The sequence below is a fragment of the Bubalus bubalis genome, chromosome 4, assembly GCF_019923935.1.
Source record: "Bubalus bubalis isolate 160015118507 breed Murrah chromosome 4, NDDB_SH_1, whole genome shotgun sequence".
NCBI classification, from domain to species: domain Eukaryota; kingdom Metazoa; phylum Chordata; class Mammalia; order Artiodactyla; family Bovidae; genus Bubalus; species Bubalus bubalis.
In genome coordinates, this window is record NC_059160.1 from 12,257,847 (window position 1) to 12,279,534 (window position 21,688).

Genomic DNA, 21,688 nt, shown 5'->3' on the forward strand with positions numbered 1-21,688 from the left:
GCACCCCCGACCCCTCACCTGAGCTGCAGAAAATTTTTTTCTGGTTTTGGTTATTGTTACCGCTATCTTCCTTGTCTGCAGCATCTTAGTTAAAGTCAGAATCACTGTTTGAAAAAGTTTCTGGAGATAGGAATCCAGTTATAAATTGCACACAAGTCATATCAGCTAATGCGATCACGAAAAGGCACCTGCTGAAAATGAATCCCCACAGCTCAACAAAACCAAGTTTGGTTTATTCACGTGGCTTCATCACATGTCCACAAGCAGGAAGTGCAACCCACAGCGCCAAACAGGAGTGACGGCTGCCAAGAATCCCCAAGGTTTGAATTCAGTTTATTTTTTTTTAAACAGTGTACATTGTTAAATAATGTAAGGAAAACATTTATAATTCAGAAAGATTTTTTTAATGTGGAAAAAGATACTCAAAGTGTACTATTAACACGAAAATAATTTAAACAGTTCAGTAGCACTGGTTTATTCCTCTAGGTTTCAGTTATTTCATCCACAGGAGGGGGAAAAAATCAACAGTAAGTAAAACCAGTTCTTACTTTCCATGTGAGTGAAGAGACCTCAACATCATTAAACCAAAGTGACCAGAGTCGTGCTGCACTTGGCTCCCTCCTTGGGTACAAAGTCCGTCCCCTCTGTCCACATGTCCGTTTCCCATTTCCTCGGCACTTCTTGTTCGGTCCTTACTCTTACCATTTCTCAAGGATTACAGGCAGAGAAAAAGTAAAGTTTCAAAGCAAAGCTTGGAGCACCTGCCCTTCTCATCTCTTACCTTCCTAAAAGCCTCAGCTTTCGTTTGCATCTTTGGGGCCTTGGCTAACTTAAAGAAAATGGGCAACGAAGGACAGGACAGCCAGGCTCTTCCTGTCATGGAGATTCCTGGGATGGGCCACTGAGGTGGCTCAGGGTCAAGAGAAGAAGCACCCCAAGATTAAGAGCCCTAGCTTCTTGCCCCATCTTCTGGGAGAATAGAGATCCCCAAAATAGGCAATGGGAGAGTATTTCCTGAAGTTTCTGAAAATAGAGAGAACTGCCCATCACAACTAGGCATAGCACTAAATAATACTGGCTGGTTGCAGTTATTACTTGAGGGGAGTCTCTTTATATGAGAATATCCATTGTCACTCTAGAAACAAAGGTAGCCGGGAGATTATGACCCTGCAACCCTCTGGACATTATACAGAAGTGAGGAGGAACAAGCAGCCGTTCCTACAGTGCTTATTTCAGATGTGGGGCCACTTGCCACAACTGCAGGACCCCACGTTGAGAAATACACGGTACATTTGCCCCAAGAGGAAAGCAAGGCAAACAATTTTTCTTAGAGCAACTTTCTCCATCTGAGACGTTTCACTATCACATTTCCCAACTTAAAAACCAGCCCCCCACCCCCTTCCTTTCTCTTCAGCCATTTCTTCTCAATCTTCTGAGTTCAAGCCCAGCGCAGGAAAGTAAGGCTTAGGGCAGCCGCTGGCCAAGCACCACGTCTTCAAAACACGTCTGTTCTGCAGCCTCTAGTCTCTCGGCACCAATCGCACGCCACGCTCAGCCTGGTAACTGCCAGATTTGGTGACAGCCTCCCTCCTCACTTGTCCTGAAACAGTTTTCTGCTTTAACCACTGATGTCAACTTAACTTCTCACCCTGCTCATCTTACAAAACTGTTAAATGACTTGAAAAAAATACCCTTCCAGTTTCCTTACAACACAGTCCACTGCTGGGTCACACAGACCCACGCTCTCCTTCCACACACCCTCGCTGACCAGCTGGACCAGGGTCTGACGAGAAGTTGATGCAACGGCAGAAGCGATAGAAGTCCAAGGCACTAAGCATCCAGCAAGCGGTACTGGGAGGACGGAAGTATTCAAGTAGAGTGATTTATACAATTTTACATTCACATTTATTTATCTAATACAATGGAAATACAAAGGAGAAAAGTGAAATCTCAGTAAGTAAAGGACAGAGCTCGCCTTTTTAAGCCTTTCATATTTTACTGTTAAACTACTGTTGTCCAACAACTTTTATACATCACAGTGTTTCCACATCAAAACTGATGGCAAAGTTACATGTCCGCAGGGAACTTAATTTTTTTCCTAATTGCTAATGCTGCAGTCAAAGCTGCGAATATCATTTGCTTAAAGCACTAATGACCTATTGTAAGAAAGGGCTGAAACCTCCATCCCTCCCCTGGTGTCTGCACTGGGTTCTAAAGATTGGCTGGATTGGGGTGGGTGGGGGGGGTAGGGGGAGACAGGAGAAAGAAAAACAGTGGGGGCGACAGGGTAGGAGAGAGCCCAATAGTTTAAATTTTTTGTCTTGTGGTTTATATTCTTGAGGGAGTAAGGGGTTGGGGTGGCTACCAAAATGAAGAGCCCCACCACCTGAAAATGCAGACGGCTCTGCTTTTCCAGAGCTCTCTAGGAGCCTTCTGGCCAACCCGACTCCCCAGCGGCTCACTGCTGGGTCTGGGCGACGACAAAGCACACACAAGACAGCTCTCCTCTCGCCTCCCACTCAGGCGAGTGAGGGCAGGGGGCCTCCACTCCAAGGGCTCTAAGCGGGGTTAAAACATTCCTTTCTGGCAAGAAATGACCAGTTAAATGCAGCACTAGTAGTCAGCATATAGGCTACGCCCCCGACCCCCCACATTCCATCTCCTGCCCCCAAACCTGCCCCAGGATCGCCTCAGGTCTACGTGGTCCGCAGGTTGGAACCTGGGGGGTTGCTGATGGATTTCTGCAAGTTGCTGATGTTGAAATTCTGTAAGGAGGCTGTTCCCACAGGCTGGAACTGGCTAAGCGGCTGGGGTGCCGGGCCACCTGTCCCGCTCCACTGCGTGCCAAACGGGGGGGCAGGGAAACCGTACTGCTGAGGGGGGCACATGGACTTGGGGAAGTGCCCTAGAGAGGTAGCTGACGCTGCAGAGCCGGGGGCAGAGCTGCCCAGGTTTGAGGTCATGGAGACGCACAGCTGACCAGGCGCGGAGAACTTCCTTGCCATGCCAGGGCCCTGGAGAGAGAACAGGCGGTGAAGCCGTGTGGGTGGGACGGGTACAGGGCGAGGGAGAGTTCTAGGCCTGGGCTGCTCTGACCTTACAGGGTCGGGAGAACAACTCCCAGACAGCCTTTCATCACCATCACTGGCTCCTGACACTCACCACATACCTGTTCTGACTGGAAGTGGGTGGCATCGCATGCCTCACGTGAGTGGCGCAAGCACACACCATTCAGAGTGTTAAGGAAAAGGGAAGAAAAACGGGGCTGACTCAGTTCAGAGCAAGGAATCCAGGGAAAGAAACTAAGAAAGGGACCTAGCTGATTGCTGTCTTTTTTCCTGGAAGTGCTAGCACTCAGGAGCCCCTGGAGGTGGTCACGGCAGGGTCCCCGTGCTCAGCGACACTCGGACAGGCAGGAGGAAGCACGAGGGGTGCGCTGACCTCATAGCTCACGTGTCCTTTGCTTCCCCGCCTGCCTGAGAGACTCATGGCGTCCCGGGCCCAGTTGTCCACCAGCTTGTGCAGGTCATCCGTGAACATGCCCTTCCTGCTGGACGTCACGGCAGGAGGCGGAGCCGGGGCGGCCTGGCTGCTCACGGCTCCCCCGACGGCGTTGGTGCTGCTGGTCCCTGAGGTCAGAAGAAGCAACAAGGCACACCCGTTAGAAGGGACTTGGGTGGTGACTTCGGGAGAGGAGAGACCTCCCACGATGATGAACGGCAAGCCCAGGATGGGGGGATGAGCCAGGGAGCCATGCAGAAGGGAGGTTTCAGGGTCTCAGGAGCCAAATGCCGCGGCGCGTAGCAGGGCTGGGGGAGGCTCTCCTCAGGAGCTGCCGGGGAGGGAAAAGGGCCGGGGCCTCGCTCCGCCCGTCCCCGCGGTGTTGGGAGTGCGGACACTTGGTGCTGGGCCTGTGCCCAGCGCCTGCTAAGGAGAGCTGTGTGCTGAAGCCACCAAGCCTGGCTGCTCTGAATGCTGCAGGACGGGGCAAGAGCCGAGGGCCCCCCCGAGCATGGGCAGGGTCCCCGCGGGAGCCGAAGCACTGCGAGCACAGGCCTGAGGAGAGCTGGGCTCCCAAGCCGCGGGGGGATGGGGTCCGGGACACGCTCAGCCGTTCTTCCACATAGAGGGAGACGAGAGAACGCGTGCTCTGTTCAGAAAGCTTCTTCGCCTGGGCCCATAAACATGAACGCAAACATCAACTTGGGAGAGTGAAGGCTCAACCTCTCCCAACTCCCTGTGAGGCAAGCACGAGGAGGTCTGTGCTGCGCCCGAGCCTCTCGGCTCCAGGAAGACACGGCTGCACCGGCTGCACCGCGGCTGGCTTCTCCCCGCCCTGCCCCTCCCCAAAGAGCAGGCACTCTCTGTGCACCCAGGGAGGCAGGGGGTGCAGGGAGCAGAGGCTCTGGGGCTGTGATGAAGGGTCTCTATGGTTTCATGAGGAAGAAAGGAGTCTGTGTCCTGCCTGATTTCGGCTCTGCTGGAGGGCACACTGGCGATTATTCGAGAGGCAGGTTTGAGGGAAGAGGGAAAGAAGAGTCAGGGTCTTGTGTATTCCCCGCACCCCCACTTTCTTACCAGATCTCACATGTGCTGCAGAATAACTGTAAGCGGCCATTGTAAGGCGTGAGCCAAGAGGACTTCAGATCCCCAGTCAAGGCCAGGGCTGAATGTCTAAATGCGGACACTGCCCGCTGTCACAGTCCAGCAGTGCCAGAAGCGACTCGCCCCCACCCCCCAGGCCCCACGACGGGGGTGGCTCACCCGCCTGGGCTGGGCACCCAAGCCCGAGTGTGGGAGGAACAGCTGTCGTGAGGTGAGGCTGCCCAGCGCAGAGGTCCCGTGCTTCTCAGCACCCAGGCAACACGGCAGGTGGGGGGCGGGGGGCGGGGGCTGAGTTCCTTACAGGGCGGAACCCAGGAGGAACAGTGGGACACACAGGACACAGGCTTCCGGGACGGCAGCAGGGAGACAGCGCAGGCAGGGACGGGGGTGGGGGTGGGTGTCAGCGCATGCACGAGGACCGTCTCGCCCCCCGCGCGCGTGACCACGGCGGTGTGAGCTTGGTGGCGAGGGAGACGATGAGGACGACACAGAGCTCACAAGTGAGCAGAGCTCTCAGCAGCCACGGAGGGGATGCAGCTGCCACAGGCCGGCTCAGCTGGGTGCCGAGGCCCCTCGACACTGGGTGGACAACGGGGGAGCGCCAGCCACACAGGCCACCTTCTCATCCTGGCTTCTGCAAACTGCCTTCCCACAGGAGGGTGACACACACCCCCCGCTCCCCGCTTTCCAAGCAGAAATTAACTCTAGGAAAAGCTGGCTTGGCTACTAAACCCAGGAGAATGGGGGTGCACGTGGTCGGTGGCAGCAGGAAAGCGGTGACGAAACCAGCAGAGCAGGCGTTTCTGAAACACGGCCAGCCTTCAGAGGACACTCCCTGTCCTTTAAACCCTTCTCAGTTCTGCTCAAAAATTCTAAAAGCAGTGAGTGCATGCTTTCTCGCCAAAAATGTTCTGCCATAGTCAGCCCCCCACCCCTGCCCCCTTCTAGTAACAAGAGCCCACTATGAGCCACGCTTACTGCCCGCCTCCCAAGCACCGTTTTCTGGAAGAGCCCCTTGGCGGCGGCTGCCATTGTCCGCACTGTCTACACAGCTGGCTGACTCCTCAGGGGGCGCGAGGCAGCCCCACTCGCCCTACACACACCCACGGGCGCCCCCACCCACAGCTGTCACAGAGCCGGGTGTGGGCTGTCACCGAGAGCATGGACTGTGAGGGGACGTGGAATCTGGAAGGAGAGCCAGTGGCAACCACTGAGTGTGTTGAAGACGACACCAGAAAAGGGTGCAGGGCTGGGGTCCAGGAGTCGAGAGGCTGCGGGGCGCAAAGAGCTCAGGGCGACAGGCTTCACAGTCAGGGACCAGAAGTAACAGAAAGAAAGGATAATTACTACAGAGCTGGTTGCAAGGGCAGACTTTTTTCACCATCTTCCCTGAAGCACAAAGAGAGAGCAGTGTGTTAAAGATAAGGAAACAGAAGTATAAAATAATTAGACTCTCCAAACAGCACACCAGGGCCCAGCAGGAGAGAGGGAGGGGAGAGGGCCTGGGCTGTGCGGGGGCCCCTCCCGGCCCACGGCCCCACCCCACGCTGTCTGGAGGAGCGAGCCCCGCACCAGGCTTCTGGGGCTCTGGCCTCACCGCTGGAACCTCGAGTACCCAGGCAGTCTCTCCACGCCCTGGCCCCTCCTGCTTCTCCTGCTGGGCTGTTAGGACGCACTGCATAAACGCATTCGCAGTTCCACCACAGGAGGCTGACAGGTGGCACCGTCGTTACAGCTCTCATTTAAACTGGCTAACACACTATTTCCAAACCCTGGACATACATACTAACCCCGTCCCCCCTAGAAAAATCTTTTAAAAGTATGTGGAAAACGAGCAACTTTCAAACAAAAATAAAGCATGAAGCCAAGCCGTGCTTCCAAACCATTATCTGTTTTGAGCACAGAGTGAAGCACCCCAGACCAGTTAAGACCCCAACACCCGAGAGCCCAATATCTCTGTCCATATTTGCTCTTTCAACTTTTTTTTTCTTTTTGGCCACACCACACTGCTTGTGGGCCTTTAGTTCCCCGACAGGGACTGAACCAGGGCTTGGCAGTCCTAAACCACTGGGTTTATTTGCTTTAAATCTGCATCTTGCCATCTGCTCACAAAGGCTTACATGATGGACACTGACGTGCCTTCAACAGAGGCAGGATCTCTCATTCATCTGAACGACACTGTAACACCACCTACCTTTCCAAGTGCAATGGGAATGTTCTGAGCTAACCGAAGAGGTGCCTGTCACACAATACTTCCCTCACAAAAATGCCCTGGTCTTCCTCCTTCCCTCTGAGAGACTACAGGCCACATAACACCGGACCGACACCTCCAAACACTTGTCCCCTGCTGTTACTGTCTCTTCAGTCATCTAACTGGACACAGGACTTTAAGTGCCGAGGAGCTAACACTGTTGGTCCAGCCTAGCCTTGCCAGGCCCTGACAGCTCAGATGGTAAAGAATCTGCCTGCAATGCAGGAGACCCCGGTTTGATTCCTGGGTCCAGAAGATCCCCTGGAGAAGGAATAGGCTACCCACTTCAGTATTCTTCGGCTTCCCTTGTGGCTCAGCTGGTAAAGAATCCGTCTGCAATGCGGGAGACCTGGGTTCCATCCCTGGGTTGGGAAGATCCTCTGGAGAAGGGAAAGGCTACCGACTCCAGTATTCTGGCTGGAGAATTCCATGGACTGTGTTTAGTCCATGGGGTCACAAACAGTCGGACACGACTGAGTGACTTTCACTCACCCACTAAGCCTTGCCAGGAAAGCCGTTGCCCTACCAAGCGGGGCATGCCTTCCACCTCCCTCTGGGCTACACGGCCCTGGACTAGTGCTGTATGAGGCCCAAGGATCTCTGAACCACACTCAAGAGACGATGACAGTCCGAGCACATGCACTTAAAAAGTATGTCAACAGCCACATCAGAAGTTTGAGGCCTTAACAGATAAGATGTTTTAAGCTCTAACAAAGGTTTTTTACTTAAACCTCAGTTTTGTTTTTAAAATTCTCATTTCAACATATGCTTATCAACTACCGGAATGTGCCAGGCTGATCAGAGAGAAAAGATGTGTGATTCCCTGGGCTCCTGCCTTGTGCCCGTGATCTCACGGGGTCTGTGCAGGACCACCCGCACTCTACATGCAGGGAGGTGGACTGGAGAGGCAGGAGCCTTGTTTTGGGGAAGAAAGCTGAGAAGTCCCAGCGATTTTGTTAAAAAGCCCATCTTGGCTTGCAGGTGCTGGCCCTCGGTCTTAGTGAGCATAATTTATAAGACGAACTATACCGAAACCCTCTTTGAAACCCTTAGAGGGCAGTGGTGGTGAAAACATCCAGTGAAGAGATTCCAGCATCTTTACAATTGATAGGTGGTTATGCTTAACTGAGATTATGAAAAAAAAAAAAAAAAAAAAAAAAAAAACCAAAACCCACCCAACTTTCAATCTACTCTGAAAAATAATACAAAAACAGGGGTTCACTTTTCCCTGCACCAGTGGTCAGGAAGCTTGCTGTGACTCCTAATGCCAGAGCAAGGGGTAGCACTATGCATGGCTGGGCGCGCAGACATCACTATGCTGAGTGACCCAGCAGTCCCTTGCCCTGGACACCGTGCTGCCCTCTGGCACAGGCTGAGGAAGAGGCAGTTCTACCAGAAAATTCATTTTGAAGTTTACAGAAACCTATGATCAGATCTCCATCTTTTATCGTAATTAACAGAGGCCCAAACTTCTGAGGGCGACACTAGTTCAGCCAAGCCACTGCGGAGATGATGCGCAGACACAAATGAAGATGGACTGCGTGAAACCACAGCCCAGCGGCAGACACAAGGACGAGGAAGGAGTAAAGGTGTTACACACAAAGAGCCAAGCAGGGCGTACTCAGAAATCGCGTCCTCCTGCCGCCAGCTTTGAACGTCACCTGCTCGGACGCACAGTTAAACTTGGCACAGCCTGTGAGAGGGGAAGAACGGGGAGAACAGGGAGAGAAGAGACAGAACACAGCTACGAGACGTTAGAACCCGAGCTGAGAGCCAGATGTGCTAGGACGGCACACAGAGGGACGAGCCTGCAGGACAGGCCTGCACGCCAGAGGCAGGGGTCAGTTCTGTCCCCCACCAGCCCAGACTGTGCCACCCGCCAGCACGCTCAGAGACAGGCTAATCTCTAACCTTCGCAAAGCTGCAGCAAAGGCACCTCCGTTTGTCGTCTAGATTCCCCTCATTCTTTTCCACTCAGATGCCCAACAGCTTTTAAGTTTTGTCTAATGTTACTAAAAGGTCTTTCCTCTACAGGAATGTTCTGAGTGATCATTTTATTAAACCTCTGTTTATTAAACAACCTATACTTGGGAAGTAGATTAAAGGTAGCAACTTGAATTTTAGGGCTATTCACTTTAGTATGTCTCTCTCACACTTAGAAATTATTAAAGTCTACATTGGCTGAACAAATGCATTAACTTTCAGAAAGGGCTAAAACACCTAAGAATCTGGTTTCAGGAAACCCTAGTCCAGTATTAAATCGTAAGTTCCAAATCCCAAAGGAGTCCTGCACCGCACTGAGGCGTCACAGGGCTACTTTCTGCTGTAATCCCTTGAAGAAAACCTACTTCCACCAGAAGGGAGCAGTGATCCCACCCAAGCGAGTTGCTACCCACCCCCCTTTGCAGCCCAAAGAACCGTGTGGGCAGCAGGTTCCAGGTCAGCTGCTCCCCCAAGCCACCCGCCTGCCCCAGGCTTCTGTCCTGAGTGTGGCTGTGTCTCCATTTCAAGGCTCCTGGAGGATGGTGGCTGCTCGTGGCTCTCACCTTGACCTGGAGCAGAAAGGCTTGGTACTGAAATGGCACCATCACTGGTAAAGGCCGAGTATAGGTTGTCACTGGAAGGAGATGGCTTCACAGGCTGTAACAGCTGGTTGGGCCCTGTCTCCGGGACGCTGCCAGGAGCGGGGAGGGTCTGCTGAGGGTGCAAGACTGAAGCTGCACTCTGGCCAGACAGGGTACCTATCAGAAGACACAGGGGTGTGAGGCAGGGGCACAGCTCTCCCCCTGCCCTGGACAGCGCTGTCTGCTGTTTGTCCCACCAAGGGAGTGATAACGGGTCAGAAGCTACAGACCAAAGGACAAAAGCCTCTGGATGGGATGGGGAGTAAGAGATGAAGGAGAGGCAACAGGGCTGCAGGGCCCCGTCCCTGAAGCTGCTGAGCTGCAGATAACCGGGGGACTCAGGAGTCCAAGCTGGGTAAGATGACAGCACGTGCAGGAGACATGGGAACGCCACTGTGTAACCTCAGCCCTGCCTTTTACCCTCTTATAGCTCAGAGTGGTCCAGAGGCAGTCTCTCCTTAGTCCTTCTGGTCCATGTGTCAAATCAAGTACAAAGAGGTGTCAAAAAATGATACAGGAATTATAGAGTAATGCATATTTAGAGTTATTTTTGATAGGTGGCTTTCACTCATTAGCCAGGTGTCCTGAAGTGGACACCTGGCTATTCCTTAGTATAACTAGTGGAACAGAAGTACACTCCAAAAGAAGGCTGAAATTGGGATCAGAATCTAAATTAGCTGCTGTGACTTATGATCTCACATCTCATAATGAATTGGCTCTAACATCCCAGAGAAAAGGTTTGGGCCCCTGAAAACTTGCAGGGAATGGGAAGCTGTTAGGCCTGCAAGTGCTGTCCAATACAGTTAACATGAGAGCTGACGAGCAAGGGCCAAGTGTACTGGAGTGTAAGTATGTAAGTGTGTTCCAGCTGCTTTTACTTACAACTAGTTATCTAACATTACCATAACCTCACCGAAGGGGAAAAACTCTACATAATAGAGAAAAAATAGGCAAACCACAAAAATAAGAGATTATGATTTAACTATTTTTTGACTATAAATACTAGCATGTTCTTTATTCCCATACAGCTAAATAAAACAAAACTTTAATCAAGGACATTATCACATGACATACCCAAATACCTATATGAAATTTACATTCATCCCAATTGTGATTATGATCACTCCACTCATTAAAAAGAGAGAACTGACCTGGACTTTACTAAAGAGAGAACAGTGTGTTCTCTTCCAGCTGCCTAGGAGTTTGGGGACATGTGAGTTCTATGAGTCAAGAACAACTACACATGAAGGAAACCACCAGACAGCAATATAGGCAACACAGGAAAAGGCCACAGTACTACCCTGTCTTCCAGGCTCAAAAAGAGGTTCTATAAACATGGGGAGTGAAGGCAAGGAAGTGAGACTATGGGAAAGTCAAACTCCTTCACAATTAATTCAACTCAAGTAGCCAATATTCAACAGCTTCTACACACAGATGGAGACAGAAACACAAGACAGGACGGCCACGGCTGACCTGGTCCAGGGCTTTTATTCCCCAAAGAGCTGCTGCGACTGGACTTGCTCCCTTTGCTTTTGGTGGGTCGCCTCCTTCTCCCTGCAAGGGGGGCTGCTGGGGGAATGATGACAGCAGGAGGAACCTTGCCCAGTTTGGTGTATAAAGACTCAATTTCGTGCTTCTGGCGACTCTGCAGGTCCTGAATCTCTTTAAGATGTCTACAAAAGATAACCAAACAATTAAAAAATAGAATAACCACCTCTGTTCCAACAAGAATTAACATGATTTCACCTTCACGCACAGGTTTACTTACTAATGAATCTGTCCCTCAAATGCACTTAATTTAACTTTTACCAGCTTGAGATTCTCGTTTGTCAGCTCTTCTTGCTGGCCTCTACCACCCAAGCCAATTCCAAAAAGCTCCTAAGTGAAGTGAAGTCACTCAGTCGTGTCCGACTCTTTGCGACCCCATGGACTGTAGCCCACCAGGCTCCTCCATCCATGGAATTTTCTAGGCAGGAGTACTGAAGTGGGTTGCCATTTCCTTCTCCAGAAAAAGCTACTAGCCAACCACAAATGGCTGATGATGTTCCAGAAGGATTTCCTGACTTTGAGGCTCTACACAGGATACTGAACTGGCAACTCAAATCCAGTTTGTCAACTGTGACCAAGAAAACCTGTTCAAGTATTCTACACCCCAGTGCCATTACCAGATTCATTCAGTAGGCTAAGAAATGGTCAAGATTAGGTTAATAACGCTGAAGTGCTAGTGTTAAAAACCACATGTAGCAGTCATGCACAGGTGCTGAGGCAGTTCTGTAACTAGGGATGCCCTGAGTCCTTCCGAGAACTACATCCAGAGGCCCCGCTCCTGCGTCACCTCTCCAGCACCAGGAACTGGGTCCTCACACAGCTCTGCCGCCACCCTCATGGGAGAAATACACTCACTTTTCCCGTAGTCGGCGAAGCTCTAACTTTAAGTCCTCATCTTCAATGTCTGACTCATTGTCACTGCTCATGTAGGAGGAGTTGAAGGAATTGCTGAGGCTCTGACTGAGGCTCTGGGCAGGAAGGCTCTTGGAGCTCAGCTGCGGAGGGGAGTGTGGGCTCCCTGAACCAGCATCCACGTCCCGGCTGAGGAAGGCAGCCTCCAGGTCGGAAGACGGCCCGTTCAGATGCGAAGGCTCAGACAGTTCGGGTTTCTCTTTCTTTGGCGTCACGGTGGGAGGAATGTCGTGTTCCGAGTCCATGAAAGGAGAGACCACTGGCTCCTCTCCCTTCACCTCAGCCATCTTGTCTTCGGTTCTGGACACAGAGAAGCGACCCACTCTGCTCGCTGTGGTGGTCACCTGAAAACGGCCAACCTTGCTAGGCTGCCCAGCTTCTGAGGCAGGTGGCTGGTGGGCGCTGTCAGGCATGTCTGCAGAGGCGCCCCGGACGGCCAGCCCGTTGGGCTCTGCCTTCACCACGGTGCTCTCGGGGCTGCTGCTTGACAGCACCGAGGACTCTGACGTGCTGGATGCGAAGTGGACCGACTTGGCATCCTCCGACTTACTTTTACCCTCCTTCTGGGGGTCATCCATTGCAACTGAGACCTGACACAACAGACCAAAGTGAGACTAAAGAACTCCCAGACACTCCATTTTCACAACGGATGATAAAACAGTGAAGCACTTCGAGTCCCAGTCTGAGTAGGCTGATCATTTGTTTACACAGGCCCTCCACCTCAGACTGTGAAAACAGAAGGAACCGCACTGCAGAGCATGACACGTCTGCACTGAGATGTGCAGTCAGATGCCGATTCTGAGCAGCTGGCTAAGCCAAGCAAATTTGCTACTTCCATTATCTCCTGTTGTGCACAGGACTCAGATCACATCTTGTTAAAATATAAATAACAACAGGTCACAGAATATTGACGATTGCTTGTAAACAAGAGAAACTACAAAGATTACATCCAATAAATGTTAAATGACAGCTAAGCTTCAAGAAATAGGACAACTAGCTAGCGCTAAAGGAAGGATCCCGATTCCTGTGCTAGTTCAACAATGTATTAGAAATAAAGTCAGGGAAGCCACAAACTCTGAGAACACCTTACAAATGAGAAGAATGTGATCCAATACCCCCAGCTTCAAGTGCTATACTGAGAATAGCCAGAAAGTAGCTAAGAAAACAGAAAAAGATTTTTTAATCCCAAAGCATCTTTATCTCATACTTTTTTTTTTTTTTAACTTTACAATATTGTATTGGTTTTGCCATATCCCTATCACTAACCCAGAAAATATTCACTTGTTTCCCAACTGGGAAAATATAATTACATGGTGTCATTTGATGCTGACTCAGTATTTTCACTATGGAAATCAAACTTAAGTTATCCTAAACATGAAAACTTTTTTATACAAAGATGTTTACTGTTACTTATTAAAAAATTAGAAACCGCCTAATGACTGAAAATAGGAGAATGGCTAGGTAACCCTACCCCTAAATGGGAAAAGCTACAGAGAGCTATCAGAAAAGCAGCAGGGTCAACGTCAGGTCCACACACGCACAGGGCCAAAGGAAAAGAGGAGGATGGGCAGGGAGGACAACTGTCCACTGCTTCTCTAAGTATTCTTCAGAGTACTTCAGAATACCACTCTGAGTATTCTTCATTTTCCTGAATAAGCATGTGTTATTTTAAGAGAGGAAAATGATAAACAGCTCTAAAGTGCTCCTAAAAAAGACATATCATTGATGGCAATTAGGTCCCCAAAGACAGATGTAGGTTTCTTATATACACACTCCCACCCCGGAATCGGAAATCCCTTTTTTATCATACATACACCACCACTCACCGTATCGGGGATCCTTTCTTCGTTACACACACACTACCCCTTAAAAGCGAGAGTCTCACCTGAAATCGCCCCATCTTCAGAACACCAGCTGTGGAAGTGGGCGCAAGGACAGGAGCTTCTGTGACTTGAGAGACTGAAACAACTACACGGAGGAGGAAGAGAACGAATGTCAGCATCTTTTTAGCAGCTTCCTTTCCCTAGCCAGAAGCATAGTCAACAGAAACTGCGCATTCCAAGAAGAAACTCGTTAGAGGAGAGGAACACTTCCTTTTGTCTGTGCCCCCTCGCTGCGCCCAACAAGGGGAAACGGTTACTGCTCACCTTCCTACCAGACACCTTCTGTGTAAAGATTACATGGCTGTGAAACCCTCTGTCTCCCCTGTACACCATACACAGGACAGCACACTACGTGGAGGAATAAAAGCCACACAGCAGCAACGCGGCTTCCTGGATTAGCTCACACGAGAAGAGATACTAAGGCTGACGGGCAGGGACACTATAGCTCTGCCCTGTAACTCAAAGATCATGAGATTCTGTTGAGCACACTAAAGACCCATTTTAAATGGGTACTAGCTATAGCAGACTTTTATAGCAGCAACTGCTCTAATATGTATATTCTTATATTAAAAATCCGTGCAGTAAATTAAGAATGGGAGTACTGAATCACTGCCATTTAAAACTTTGACAGACCATAAACTGATCTCCAAAAAGGCTATATATATACACCAAGTCACCAGTGGCTATTAACTTCTGAATTTACCAAGGATAGGGGAAAAATATGATGACTTGTAGTTTTATTCTACTGTTCTGTTTCATAAAGGAAGTTAAATATTTTCACGTCTATCTTTGTGGTTTTTTTTCCCCCGTTATCTTTTTTTAAATTTTGGTCTATGCCAAATTTACAGAAATCCTTTATACTGGCAAAACAAAGTCCTTTTTGTGACAGGCATATACAACACACACATTGCCCAGGTTTTCATTTATCTTTATCTTTGGACGTAACAGTACTTTTCCCCCATGCAGAAACTGAAAATCTATTAATGCTTCTGGGCTGGGTATTAAATGTAATAATAACATCTTTCTCTGTATCAGGGAGTAACAAACTATGATCTGTGAACCAAATCTAGCCCACAGATTGTTTTTATAAATAAATTTTATTGGAACATAGCTCATTCATTTATTATCTATTACTTCTGTGGAGCTACAATAGGTTAGATATTTGAGTAGTTGTGACAGAGACTGGATGGCCAGCAACACCTGAAGCATTTCCTCTCTGGCCTCTTACAGAACAAGTTTGTCAACTCTGCTCTAGATAGTTGGAAAAAAAAAAAAAGATCCCTTTTGTTTTCTTACAGCCCTGCTTTATGGCAGCATTTTCCATCTCTGTTCCACTCTGAATTTATTTTGGCCTAGGCTAGTGATACATCTTTACTTTTTTCCAGATGGCTGTCCAGTTGTCCAAACTACTTAGTGAAATACCCCATATGTCTCATTGATTTGAAAGGCCACCTTTTTCATATTCTACATTCCATTTTAGTTTGTCCATTTCTAGACTTTCTAATCTATTCCACTGATTTTCAAGTCACTTCTTTTAAAATAAGAGCCAATTCATAGTGTGACTGTCTTGAAAATAATTTAATTTAGAAAGGTCTTAAGTGAAACTTAGCACTTTTAAGGAAGACAGGAAGTAGTAAGAGCATTCAGGCAATCTTACTAATAGTTATACTGGGAATTATACTTATGGCAGGTGATGTTGAGGAGGATGGTTATCTGGGAAAAGGCAACAACAAAAAAAGTGTCAAATTTCCCATGTTCGGTGGGACTGATGGTGAAAAGAGATTTACAACAAAACTTTGTAACAACAATAGTTGATATGAACCTACAACTAACATCATGATAAAAGTTCTAATAAAACATTTAAGCTGTTGGTATGGATAATTTTTACAGAATTAAATTTTTTTGGAAATGTGTCTTTTAAAAACAGATTATTTTATAGACATGCCAATTCTAAACAATTCAGAAATAGACAAATAACGTTTAATACTGAGAATCTGAACTCTTCCATGTGCATTTTCACCATCCATGCTGTTCAAGCTTCTATATTTCTATACATCTCAAAAGCCAAGAGGCTGTGAATAAATTAACTTTTATCAATATGCTTGAATTTCCTTGTTATGTTTTAGCAAGGATCTGGCCTAGCTAAAAACAAAGAGTCTTATGCTAAGAAACTATCATTACCCCCTAGGAAGCCACCACTCAAAAAGAAGTAAAAACCTCATGACCCTACTACTGCTCTAGATGTTAGTATCGGTTCGTGTCAATCAGGAAATACGTAATAATGTCCTCTGACAGTCTCAAGGACACCTGCAAACTCTCAAGAACGTGTGCCTCCCCCCATCAACTACAGGAAGGCCTGGTGTGGGAACAGAGAGGAAGAAGGGTGCTCTCACCATCCTTCGGAAGCTGGGCTCCGGTCTCCACAACTGCTGTTGGAGCCACCACAGACACGGGCTGCAAGACACACACAGACACCACCACGGCTTTAGCGTCAGAGGCTCAGTAAGAGGGTCTCTTCCCTGCTGCCTTTCCACTGGCCAGAAAGACAGGATGTGTGAAGAAACGCTTTTGTCTAAGGTGATTTTTCTTTAATAACCTAAGAACTAGTCTGATATAAAGAAAGACGGATAGTAACCTAAAAACTAGTCTGATATAAAGAAAGACAGATGTTTTAGCGATTTTTAAAAGAAATTGAGTCTTAACCTTTCCAAATCCCTTTCTTAATTTTTCTCATGGAATGCTTAAACGTGGATATTCACAGAAAGGTAATTTAAATCAGAACATTATTTTGTCACAAGCCTAAAAAGAAGACGTTAAGACTTCAAACTTAAAAGTATGGCCTCCTCCCAGGCATAAACACAGAATCCACAGGGCTGGTCTGTGGGAGAGCTCTAACTACAGGGAAGATGAGAAAATCAAAACCAGTGTCTTGCTCGGTTACGCTGATAGGTCAGTGTTACTCCTTCATTAACCATCTCATTTCTGTTGACTGGAACAAAAGCAAAGACTCTGCTTCGGTGCTAAAGGTATTCAAAGTGGTCAAGGTCACAGCTTACATCCCAGGAACATAACACATGAGGGTTATGGGGAGATTTTATCAAGGTCATCAGAACTCACTCCAACGGCAGACGTCAGCACGCCACTCTCGGGACTGAGGGTTCTTCTCAGCTGAGCGTCCAGGTCTCCCAGGGGCTGCGGGGGCTGAAGGACACAGCATGGTGAGCACAGCCTTGGGCACGGCCAGTGCCAACACGCACGGGACACACTGCTTCCTGCTCAGACCACATGGCATGTCCTTCTCTGCTCACTCAGTACTAAACCCAATAATCTACACTCATCTTAGCTTTCCTGCTTGAATGATTCACCAAGCTCTCAAAACAGTATCATCAAGTTCTCAAGCCACACAAAAACCCAGTTACATTTGTTTTTACAGTTTTGAGGTCTTCTTTCTTATATCTGTCCTCGCCATAAAAATATATTCTGAAACATGTACAGGGTTGACTGGCAGATTAGCCGTATCGTTCCCTATTTTCTTCTTCAGTTTGGTCTTCTTCCTGAGGACCTGTCCTTGTGAGTAACAGTAGGTATTAGCACACCATCACTGCCTTGGCTTCTATCAACCGTGCGCCTCTCTAGCCTTCCTCTGCTTTAGCCTCACTCCCATAGGTCTAATTTGCAGTTTCTCATTTCACATTTTGGGCCTTCTGAGGAACTGGAATACATGTTTTTAATGAGAAAATAGGTTCAAGACTTTCACATTCTTTTCCAAAGTTTAGCAGCTGATGGAGTGGGTTCTCCATTGGAGTTATTACTTTATTTAGCAAGTTGCTTAAATTATGTTTTACTGTGTATCTGGGATCAATTTCCCATGTTTTTTCTTACATCTTATTCTAAAGTAAGTCCCTAATTTATTTTCACTGTTTACTAGCTTGTCCCGTGTCACAAGCTCTTACATAGCTACAATGGGATCATGCCCAGTACTTTATAGGAATTTGACTCATGTATGGTATTGGGGGTAGACTGGGAAAGGCCATATTAATTCACAGACTGTAGGTGATTCTGACTCCGAGTGAGCAGAACGGGTGTGAGATGGGATCTCATTATTATGTCACTGGTCTCACTTGTCTCAGCAATCTCATGTTAGCTGAGCTCTGTTGGGTTTTGGATTTTAAGATTAATACCTGTTTTTCATAACCATGACCCTCTCATACCCAATTACTTACTTCATTAGGAGGTCACTGAGAGAAATGTCAAACATTCAAGAAAAAAAAGGCCATTATCAGTTATCAGGGTGGCACCCTTTTCTTAGGAACTTTCATCATTAATTTTGATTACATAAAAATTTTTCACTTGCACAATGGTGTAATCTTTCAGTATTCTACACAAGTATGAATGACAAAGCAATTATATCTTTTGGCAAAATGTCACGTTTGCTATTTTTTCCATAAGATATGAAAAAATATTAACAGTAAATGATTTCTAGATGATTTGCTTCTGACTTTAAGTAGGGCCTATATCATCAGCTACAGTGTTTTAAAAGCAAGTTGTTACTAAGTTAAAACCAAACAGGAGCCAGAGGCAAGATCGTGCAGTGGAGAACTGCAATAAGCTTTGAGAAAGAAAGGAGAGGCACGAACAGAAATTTGCCAAGTTGCAGGGCACCTGAGTTAGTGAAGGTCCTGGAAAAGGTGGCAGCTGCTCGCTGGGTGGAGTACCAGCTGGAAGTTCAGTGCCCATGGGCAGCACCTACAGACAATGAAGGGAAATTCAAGTCCGTGAGATGCTGAGCAGAGACAGCATAGAGAGAGCAAACCGACAAATTCAAATGCAGAAGCGTAGGAACAGGACGCATCTGGTTAAGGGAACTCTGTTGCCTTGGTTACACTGTGGTACCTACTGTAAATAAAGGATGTTATAACCGTGGCACTCTTAGAAGGGTTACCATGATATACCAATACAATGAACAGAACTTAGTAAAAGGCTGTTCCCGAGAGGAAGCAGAGCAGATGAAGGCTGTTGGACATGAGGCACAGGCCAGGCCCTCGCAAGCCTGTCTGGCACAGTGTCATCAGGCTGTCTGAGGGCACAGCCCAGTTCAGAAATAACTATGGGGCAGGTCTGATAGCAAAAGGCATCAGAAATCTAATGCTATCAAGTCATCTGTATGCTGTCTGAGTGAAGCCACTGTACTACCCCACTGTACAAGGGATCTCACGCCGAAGGCAAGGCAGAAAGAGGGGGAAGCACACAACAGGAGAAACACAGCCTTGTTATCTGGAGAAGAGCAGAGACTGAAGATGGCAGAATGAGAGGAAGGCTCCACAGCAGAACCAGCAAACACATTCTAGTAATCGTATCCTTAACGTTAGATTCACTTCTCCTTCCATCAAATTTACCACCAACTTCCAACTTTTTATAAACTCCAAATCGTGTGCCTATGGAATCTGAGCAAAGCAGAAAGCCTGCTTCATTCTCACGGAAACAAAGACTGTGAACTGCTGTGGCCAGGCACAGCTGCCTCAGGAGCGCCCACATCCTGCGGGGTACGGGCTTCTTCAGTCTCAGTCTGCACCAGTTCAGAAACAACGCCTGTATTTTACCTTCTATACATTCTTAGAAAATCTTATAGTTAACCCCCAATCCTGCCACATTTCAAAAGAGAAAAATCTCCAAGTTCAATGAACATGTATTCTAACATCACCTTCAATTAATTTAATAAACATCTACTATAAGGAAGCCAAGCATCATTGTAACTATACTACAAGGCTGAACTGAAAAAGTGTACTTTAGAGGGGTAGGGAAGAACAATATTTTCCCCAACTATTTCAAAATAAGAATCTTACTGGAGGCTTAGTTAAAGGTGGCTTTGCTGGAGCAGTTTCAAGTTTCACTCCTGGCGCAGAGCTGACTGGGGTGGAAACTTGACCAGGAGTGACCGTTGGTATAACTGACAAGCCAGCCGTTCCTAAGGGCAGACTGGTTGGTGGCAAGCAAGTACTGGCAGTGGAAGTCAGAGGCTTGCTTGGCGCAACAGCAGTGGCTGGGAGGCCTGCTGTGACAGCGGTCTCTACAGCGAGCGAGGTCTCCAGCGAGATGGGGGCGTGCTGGGCTCCAGAAGAACTGTGCTCACTAAAGAGAGATCGCAGCTTTTCCTCCAAAGTCTTGATGTCGTCGATCCCAGGAGCTTTGGGTTGAGTGTCGGCGTCTATCTCGGGACAGTGAGTGTGGGGCTGGTTGGGGAGTGGAGCGGGCTGAGGCTGACTATGAACCAGGGTCTGTTGCACAGCAGGCACGCTGACAACAGGTTGTACCAGGGGTGGAATACCGGGTACCTGGGGCAGTAGAGGTGTTGACATGGGTCCTGCCTGGGAGAGTACGGGAGTAGAGGTTACGACTGATGGGAGGACCAAAGGGTGAGCCGCAGCAGTAGGCTGAGAAACAGCACTGGACACTCCTGCTCCAGGGGCGGGAGAGGATGAGGTGGCAGGAAGGGACAGAGCCAGGCCAGTGGTGCTGCTATGGGCCGTCTTATCCAGTGCGTGGGCACTGACCAGCACTGTCTCTGCCAGAGCTGGGGCAGAGGTACTGCTGCTGAGAGCAAGGGACGGCAGTGCCGTGAGGCTAGGGCCCAGAGCGGCAGCGGGCACGGCTGTCAGTGTGGCCACCCCAGCCGAGCTGCCTACCGTGGGCTGAGACGGCACAGGTGGAAGCTGAGCAGCCGAGGCAACAGCGCTGCCCACAGCAGAGGCTGGTGTCAGGGATGCGGGTGCAGAGGGGAAAGTGCCTGCACTGGAGGCCCCGCTGCCAGGGGTGGGAGCCTGTGCTGCCTGGGGCGCTGGTAGTGCCGAGAGAACTGCAGGGATGGTGACGCTGGGGGCCACGCTGGAAGGTGCCAGGGACTCAGACACAGGGGGTACAGGGAGACCACTGGGAGGCATGACACCTGTTCCAGGGGCCACTGTCACCTCAGTCTGAATGACCGATGTGGTCACGTCACTAAGAGGGTGGCTCGGGGCAGGGGCTGACACCGAGGCTGCGGCTGCTGCGGCCGGGGCTCCAGGGGCACTGCTCAGGGTGGGAGGCACTGCTGGAAACACAGGGCCTGTCTGACCAAAGTGGGGAGGGGCCGTACTCGGCCCTTCTGCCATCCGAGCATGTCTAAGTTCAGAAAAGGCCTGCTGCAGACTAAGGGATGAGGCAGAGTGAGACAAGTTCATTCCAGGGCCAGCAGATGTGGAAGCAGCAACTGCAAAGGAAAAGGAAAACTCAGACTCAGTCCGTTGTAAAAAGCCGGTTCAGAAGGGTGCCCTCACCTATTCCTTGGGATTCTTAACAGTGCCACACACCCACAAGGTACGTGAACCCTCCTGAGCAGGAGTCAGCATGTGACAGGGGAGCTCAAGCAGAGTAGGTCAACTTGTATGAATATGTACTTCTGAAGGGACACGGAGGGACCGCAAGCTGTCCGTGGTAGTGGGCATGGAGACACACATGGTGCTGAACCCATGCGGCTTCCGTCATACAGGCTATGTCTAGTGAGGCCCTCCTTCCATGCCCATTTGCTTACATCCACTCTATTCATCATCTATTTCCCTTCTCCATATGTTTATCTGTTGGTTAATCTCAATTTTCTACTCCTCTCTACTGTCTATGTCATCATTTGACCAAGCTTCCAATCTAGGAGGGAGAGACATGGGATTTATACACATATGTGGGAGAAACAATTTCTTACCCGTATCTGAAATTTCAGTGAAAAGTTTTGATTCTCGTAATCGACTTTCTGGCACAGGACTTACTATAAACCGTCTTCCAGCAGAATGAACAACTTGAGTTAAAGAACTGGCAGGAACACCTGCTTAAAAAGA

General features: G+C 48.7%; 1 protein-coding gene across 23 annotated transcripts in view; it reads right to left on the minus strand.

Annotated features, from left to right (window-relative positions):
* Positions 1-312: 312 nt before the first annotated feature.
* WNK1 (WNK lysine deficient protein kinase 1) overlaps positions 313-21,688 on the minus strand; it is a 130,056-nt gene continuing 108,680 nt past the window's right edge. For 8 of the 23 annotated variants that reach the window (XM_044940945.1, XM_044940943.1, XM_044940939.1 and 5 more), the window contains 13 exons: positions 21,556-21,678; positions 19,667-21,069; positions 18,486-18,569; positions 16,941-17,024; positions 16,217-16,277; positions 13,826-13,908; positions 11,884-12,530; positions 10,954-11,153; positions 9,403-9,597; positions 8,457-8,549; positions 5,953-5,994; positions 3,442-3,629; positions 313-3,014 (listed from right to left, as the gene is read on the minus strand). In XM_044940945.1, the coding sequence (XP_044796880.1) occupies positions 2,697-3,014; positions 3,442-3,629; positions 5,953-5,994; positions 8,457-8,549; positions 9,403-9,597; positions 10,954-11,153; positions 11,884-12,530; positions 13,826-13,908; positions 16,217-16,277; positions 16,941-17,024; positions 18,486-18,569; positions 19,667-21,069; positions 21,556-21,678 (3,521 nt within the window). In that variant the 3' untranslated portion in view covers positions 313-2,696. Of the gene's footprint in view, positions 3,015-3,441; positions 4,493-5,952; positions 5,995-8,456; positions 8,550-9,402; positions 9,598-10,953; positions 11,154-11,883; positions 12,531-13,825; positions 13,909-16,216; positions 16,278-16,940; positions 17,025-18,485; positions 18,570-19,666; positions 21,070-21,555; positions 21,679-21,688 lie in introns of those variants that run through there. The other 15 variants (XM_044940957.1, XM_044940956.1, XM_044940952.1 and 12 more) reach the window with 10 other exon arrangements.